The sequence below is a fragment of the Gossypium hirsutum genome, chromosome D05, assembly GCF_007990345.1.
Source record: "Gossypium hirsutum isolate 1008001.06 chromosome D05, Gossypium_hirsutum_v2.1, whole genome shotgun sequence".
Classification (NCBI taxonomy): Eukaryota; Viridiplantae; Streptophyta; class Magnoliopsida; order Malvales; family Malvaceae; genus Gossypium; species Gossypium hirsutum.
The window spans coordinates 48,272,189-48,279,460 of NC_053441.1; the positions used below are offsets into that span (position 1 = coordinate 48,272,189).

Consider the following 7,272-nt stretch of genomic DNA (forward strand, 5'->3'; position numbering starts at 1 on the left):
TTTTAATTAGTTTTAAATTTTAGGGTAACCTATACTAGTAGTCACCCAACTATTAGTAAATTTCTTTTTTGGTCATCCAATTATGAAAAGTTAATGATTTCCCCCAACTATTAGTATTTTTTTTCTCCTAACTATGAAAAGTTACAAAATGGTAGCCCCACTATTCAATTTTATCTCTTTTTTTGTCACTAGCTGGCTAACATAAAAATGGGAACGTCTAATATTTCAAGACAGTTGAGTGACCATAAAAGACAAAATTGAATAGTTGAGTGATCATTTTCTAACTTTTCATAGTTGAGTGACCAAAAAAGAAATTTACTAATAGTTGAGTGACTACTAGTGTAGTTTACCTTAAATTTTATTTGAGGGCAAAAACCTAAATTTATTAAAATAAAATTTAAAAAAAAAACAAAGGGAAAATGCTTCAAAATTTAATATTACACTTGTAATCTAAGATAACCTAAGGAATGAGCCGTAATTTGATTACACCCTATACTATGACCTCATGATACTATTTGGGAATGTAAGATTACGGGGTGACTGAAATGTTGAAAATCCAAACAACGTGGTCGTATTCTGGAATGTAACATCATAAGTCGTAATGTAATATTCGACCAGCACAACATACCCTAAGTGTAAAGGTACGGTGCTTAGAAGTTGAACTTAGAATTTGTATCAATTGAACTACATATTTAGATATAGGTGTGCGTTTGAAAATAACATGTAATAAATAATTAAAACATAATATTTGAAACTAATTAATAATAACACATTCAATATGTACAAAGTTAAAATGAAAAAATTATATTAAATTATGAATAAAACAAAATTTAGACACGTAAATACATCAGATTAAGAATATTAAATGGACTATAATTATTCATAATAATGTTGTCATCACTATTGAGTTTATGTCGAGTTACCTTATAACACCAATTCAATCCATAGCATTATTAGTATATACAATCAATGGAAGTAATAAACTGCATACGATAAAATTAAAATGTACAAAATATTTTAAGATAAGCTTTGGCGGAGCGATAAAGTTAAAGTTTTATTTATCAAAATATCATGTGTTCAAATTTTATCATATATAAATTATTCTTTAAAACCTATTTTAAAAAATAAAGTATTTTAAAATAATATTATTTATTTTAAATAAAAAAATACTTCATTATTTCTCTAATTGATTTGACATGCAGCTGTTTTATGTAACCAACTCAATTAAAAGCATTGAAACCATATAAATAATTTTTTATTTATTGTAATTGAGAAAATTAAATATTATTTTAACATTAATCTCATTATAAATTCTTATCATATTTTTTATACAATACTAAAATCACCCATAACTCCTCCATAATTCTTAAAATAGGAGGATAATACGTTTTAGTATATTTAAATCCAAGTCCTCCCGTGCTAACATCAACAAGGTTGATATCAATCTAAAACCCAATTGACAAAAAAAATATTTTTAAAAAAATATTTATTTATTTTTTTCACCAAATAATAATTTAATATGAAAACGTAAAAAGAAAAGAAGAAAATTGTAATTAATGGAAAAAGGCTCCTGCAAGCTGCATTTATTATTTTTTATGACTATAATAACTGACAACCATCGCCTCCCTTCCGCTGCCGCCATTTCCCAAAACCACCAAAACTCACCGCTTCTCTCTATTTCCCCAAAATTTATCTGAAAATACATAACTTACCGCCAAAACAACAATGTCTTTCAAGAACCGATCTCCGACGACGATTCTTCAACCGCAACCGCAGGATCTCAAACAACGCGTTTATACTTGCCTCAACAAACTCGCTGACCGCGACACTCTTGCCGTCGCTTCCGCCGAGCTCGACTCCATCGCTCGCAACCTCACTTCAGATTCCATCTCTCCCTTCCTTAACTGCCTCTACGGCACCGATTCTTCGTCCAAGTCTCCGGTTCGGAGACAATGCGTTTGCCTTTTGACGTTGTTGTCTCGTTCGCACGGCAACGCACTGTCTCCTTACCTTTCTAAGATGGTTTCCACGCTTTCACGTCGACTACGAGACCCTGACTCCGCCGTCCGATCCGCCTGTGTCGAGGCAACCGCCGCAATGTCGTCTCACATCACTAAACCTCCGTTTTCGGTTTTGTCGAAGCCGTTGATCGAAATGCTCGTTGTGGAGCAAGACGTGAACTCGCAGGTCGGAGCCGCGATGTGTTTGGCGGCGGCGATCGATGCGGCGCCGGATCCTGAGTCGGAGCAGCTTCGGAAGGTGTTACCGAAGTTAGGGAAGTTGGTTAGTAACGAAAGTTTCAAGGCGAAAGCAGCAGTGTTTGGAGTTATAGGAAGCGTCGCTAGTGTTGGCGGTGCCGGAAGTAAAGGTGTTTTGGATTGGTTGGTGCCTTGTGCGGTGGATGCTTTGAGTAGCGAAGATTGGGCAACGAGAAAGGCGGCAGCGGAGGCGTTGGGGAAAGTGGCGATGGCGGAGAAAGAGCTGACAGCGGAGTATAAATCGGCGTGTGTGGTGGCTCTAGAAAATAAGAGGTTTGATAAGGTGCATCCTTGTGTATCTTTACTCAGTAATTATTTAATAATTAATCGATTTTTCCCAAGAAGGAAAAGTAAGAAGAGTGCTTTATCCTTTTGTGAAAATTTTGCTGCTGCAGGTAAAGATTGTACGAGAAACTTTCAATCGTAGTTTGGATTTATGGAAGGAAGTTCCTGGAGTTTGTGAGGTCTCAGCTCCTTCTCAGTCTGACTCACCTTCAGTAGGTATAATAAAGAAATATTCAATTTTGTTTATATTGTTTTTTTGTGAAGTTTGGAAGTTAATCATGTCCAAACCCAGAAAATTTGGCATTAAATGGACAGCATGTTTACATTTCTTTTTAGTTTAAAAACAGGAAAATTCTATTGTCACTATTATTCTGCTGCTGTAAATTTTTATGCTCGGTGACTACTGCTGCAACTATTTCTTTTATCATTTATATGCTTTTGTGCTTTGCCCGTAGAAGCAGGTAATGGTAGCTTTGGATGCTTTCATTCAGTTACAAAAAGTGTCGATGATGCTGGTTTTAGAACTCCACAATCAAAGAAAGTAGTCCCCACAAGCAGGTCGCCTCCATTGGATGCTTCAACCGAGCCCACTGCCAAGAAAGAGACTCCCCTGAGGAGTAATAATAGGAATTGGAATATATCGGATTTCAGTAAGTTGGACCGCACAAAACCCTCTGATTGTAAGACTGAAATTGCTGAGCCGAGGAAGTCTCTGTTTTTCAAGGCCTATGATAATATCAAGAATAGTGACCTAGGAGTAATGGAGTCGAGAGAAATTGGGGACAGCGGAGATTCTAGGTTGGAGACAAAACGTATACTCTTTGCTAAGGTCTGTGATGAAAATGTTCAGAAATATGGAGGTTTGAAATCTGGGTCTCGGGTGGTTCCATTTCATGATGAGAATTTAGATTTTGATGACAAAAATGCAGCTGTAGAAGTTGATGAGAACCCCAAAGAGGTTGAAGATCTTTCTTTGATACGTGAACAGCTTGCTCAGATTGAAGACCAGCAATCCAATCTATTAAATCTCCTCCAGGTAGTTTACTGGAGCTGAATATCCTCTCTCTCTTTACGTAGGTTTTTTTTTTCAGTTTTTCACTTACCCTGGAATGCTTTTAGTGATTTCTTATCCGGAAGTTACTATTTTTGACTCTGTTTTTATTTTGGTTTTATCAGTGAATTCCTTGGCTGCTTGTCTTTGTGATATTCCCTAGTACATTATGTGATTCTTTAAAAGCCTACTAGTGCTTGCTTCTATTATTTAGCCATTCTTTGGAGGATAATTTGGGGTATTCATTCTAGAGTATATCCCAAGAATTAATTATTAATGTTTTCCTTTGTTTTAAGAAGAATAATGAATGATTAGTGTGTTCTTACGACCAAGGAAGTTGGACTTAGTATATACATTGTCTATGCAATACACTCATCTTTCTCAGAATCCTCTTCATCTTTTCTTTTACCCTTTTAGAGTACCATTTGGAGTTTATTTAAGGTGGATATAAATCCACTTTGTTCCATACTTCGGTGATGTTAAACTTTTTTAATTTTAATTTAAGTATTGACATGTTTATAACGTTTCTTCTTTTGATTCCAGAAATTCATTGGGAGCTCCCAAAGTGGGATCAATTCTCTGGAGACACGCATGAATGGCCTGGAGATGGCTCTGGATGAAATATCTTATGATTTGTCTCTTTCAAATGGAAGGATTCCAAACATGGATTCTGCAGATAAAAGGTGTTGCAAGCTGCCTGGTACAGAATTTTTGAGTCCCAAGTTCTGGAGGAAAACTGAAGATCGGTTTTCTACTTCAAGGTTATCTTCTTCTGGGCGCATGCTTTCCCTAAATGCTGCACATAACATACCTGATAAAGATTCTGGCGCTGAAACGTATATACCAGCAGTCAGCCAAAGGCATCAGCATCAAGGTTGCGGTGGATTTATAATGAATCCAGTGGCTGATGGTTGCAACGGTATAACTGATAATTCAGGGTCCTCGAATAGATTGTCAAAGAATACCATTCAAAATGCTGAGAGGGTTCAGCTTGGAAATGCTAGCGGTCCTGATGGGACGACTTTGGTTCGTTGTACTGCACCAATGAAACCTTAGAAGCAGGTAATGTAATTTCCCTGTATTTTATTATATAATTCTTCATTCAGATCAATAAATGCTCTTTGAATTTGCTATAGTTTATGGCTGTCTAGAGGCTTTGTGCACTTGAGTCACTTACTTTATTAAAGTGGCAACATGTGTTGCTTGTTATCAAACCCTTTTAACTAATCTTACTATTGAAAAAGAAATTTTCGACATTTTAGTCTTGGTTTGGTTGGTGGCTTTGTTTCATGGCTTTTCTATTTACTTTTATGTCTTTAAAGAAATTGCTAGAAAGCAAAAGGTAAAAGGTAGGGTGTGCAAATTTCGGATAAAACCGAATTAATTTGGTTAACCGACCAAATTCGGTTAATCGGTTGGTTAACCAAATTAATTCGGTCGGGGTCGGTTAATAATTTTTGGAAGTTCGGTTAACGGTTAATTCAGTTCGAAATCGGTCAGTTAACCGAATTAACCGAATTTAATAAATAATATTATAATGTATAAGTATTTAGTCAGTTTGGTTAATTTTTTGGAAATATAAATTAATCGGTCGGTTAAGTCGGTTAATTTTTTATATGTTTTATATTTGTTTTAACAAAAACTAAAAAAATATATAAATTTCGATTAATTTGGTTAACTGACCGAATTAATCGAAATAGTTCGGTTCGATTAATTTTTTTTGAAAAAATTCTGGTTCGGTTAACGGTTAAGGGTTTAAAAGGGTCAGTTAATTCGGTTAATGGTAGTTCGGGTTGGTTAACCGCTCGGTTAACCGATTGAACACCTCTAGTAAAAAGTAATAGGATTGCTGATCTGAAATGAAAAAAAAAAAAAAAGTGTAGAAGTGTAGTTATGTATTTTTTGTATAAAAAAATTTACATGTATTTGCATATGATCCTTTTTCTTGTCATCCAAATACATGCTTGCTTTGGTACTTTTAAAGTAAAGACAACTAACAAAAGTATCAACCAAATACAGCCTTAGTTTATATAATTCCCTATATGTTGTTTCTCACCTTTTTTTAGATTATAAAATAGTTAAATTTGATAAATAATTCCAATATCTTACTTTAATTTACATCTATAGGGGTTTTGAAGGAGATGGACATTAATGTAGTATTGCAAACTGGCTTACATCCACAAAATAGGAAAACCTATTAAGACCATAGAAAATTTACGAAGTTATTAGAGCACAGAGCATTGGAGGTTTGAAAGCCAGCACCTTAAAAATCTCAACCCCTACAAAATGTGTGTTAGGCCACATCGGAATTTGAGCCCTGAAATATTAAGGTCATGTACACCTGGCAATTTGTTGTGTCATAATTGCATTGAAGGTATTTTATGTGTAGTCAACTTTGTGTATAGATGTTGATAGTGCATAATAATTGAAAGAGTGGAGCTAATGTTACATTCCATCATATTTTCATCTTTCTGCAAGAGGCAAAAGCAAGTGTTTGATTCAATAAATCAATTGTTTGATCTGTTTTCTGTTTGTCTATCAGATCTCTTCAACTCAAGAGCTATTTCAAGAACCAGCCTCAAAGCTGTCTCGGATGATAAAACACAATGAATCAAGTTGTAGAGATGCGAAGGGGTTTGGCCGGTTACACGAGACAGTAGTCAGTAACTGCAATATTAGAGCCAAGGGTTTGCAAATATGGTGTCTTCCTTGCCTCCATTACTGACCTGCCTTTTAGCAATAGCCAATAGGCTAATACAGAGGCTCCATCCATGTACATAGAAGGAGATTTCAGCTTGGCATTAATCAGTTTATATTTTTATGATTGCATCATGCATTTAACTTTTTCAATCTTAATGAAGAATTTCATCAAGAGAAAAACAGAGATGTTTCCTTGCTGTCGGGTTGAGCTGCCTCGGCCTAAATTATACTCATTATGAAGATGAACAAGAATTCATTTGAAGTTTATCAATTAAACATGAAGAATACATATCCAATCATTTATATTTAAGAATGAATAATTTAAAGCTTGCTTACTGACTCTTTTCTAATTGGATTTACAGATATAATCTCATGTATGTGAACATAGCTCAGGCATTTTCTGTTTCTTTTTCCTATGAAGGAAAATATTTGCTAAGACCATTACATTTATTACCGTAGTCTGGCTAGAAAAGGCTCATTTTGCGTATGCAGCCCAAGATAAACCAAATTCTTGTAACACCCTTCCCACAAACATCTGCAACGAAATTAGAGAATGACAGGAGAAGCAAAAGAGCAGAAATTTAGAATAGAATTATTGTGTATTTATTCTATCAAAGAAGCATATATATTTAAGTTACTGCTTGTTCTGTAAGTAAAGAAAATATAATCTAATTAAATTTAAGTCCCTACAAATCTACTGCATAATTTCCTATAAATTTATCTAAATAAATAGTAGATATTATTAGAGATGTGCTGGAGCATAGATATTGATTATGTCCAACTTGTTATAAATATAATCAATTCACGGTCCATTCAAGGTTTTTGTAAAGATATCTCTCAATTGATCTCCTCTTTTGACACAACCAAGTTTTTGTTGAATCTTCTCATGAATAAAATGACAATCCACTTCAATATGGTTGGTCCATTCATGAAATAATGGATTATAAGATATATGAAGAGCAGCTTGGTTATCACACA

At 34.6% G+C, this 7,272-nt stretch overlaps 1 protein-coding gene across 2 annotated transcripts; it reads left to right on the forward strand.

Moving 5' to 3' along the window:
• Window positions 1-1,432: 1,432 nt before the first annotated feature.
• Window positions 1,433-6,629, forward strand: LOC107903688 (TORTIFOLIA1-like protein 4). Of its 2 annotated transcripts, none has more exons than XM_016829829.2 (5): window positions 1,433-2,541; window positions 2,654-2,759; window positions 2,999-3,579; window positions 4,138-4,656; window positions 6,137-6,629. In XM_016829829.2, the coding sequence occupies exons 1-4, from the start codon at window positions 1,726-1,728 to the stop codon at window positions 4,648-4,650; spliced, it is 2,016 nt and encodes a 671-aa protein (XP_016685318.1). In that variant the 5' UTR covers window positions 1,433-1,725; the 3' UTR covers window positions 4,651-4,656; window positions 6,137-6,629. The 2 variants fall into 2 exon arrangements, with proteins under 2 accessions (XP_016685318.1, XP_016685319.1); XM_016829830.2 differs by having other exon boundaries at window positions 3,005-3,579.
• Window positions 6,630-7,272: the final 643 nt, after the last annotated feature.

Excerpts from the sequence above, each read along its gene's own strand:
- LOC107903688 (XM_016829829.2), top strand. The coding sequence starts at position 1,726 with ATGTCTTTCAAGAACCGATCTCCGACGACGATTCTTCAACCGCAACCG. Across the intron at positions 2,542-2,653 it reads AAAATAAGAGGTTTGATAAG|GTAAAGATTGTACGAGAAAC; the intron begins GTGCATCCTTGT and ends TTGCTGCTGCAG. Across the intron at positions 3,580-4,137 it reads ATCTATTAAATCTCCTCCAG|AAATTCATTGGGAGCTCCCA; the intron begins GTAGTTTACTGG and ends TTTTGATTCCAG.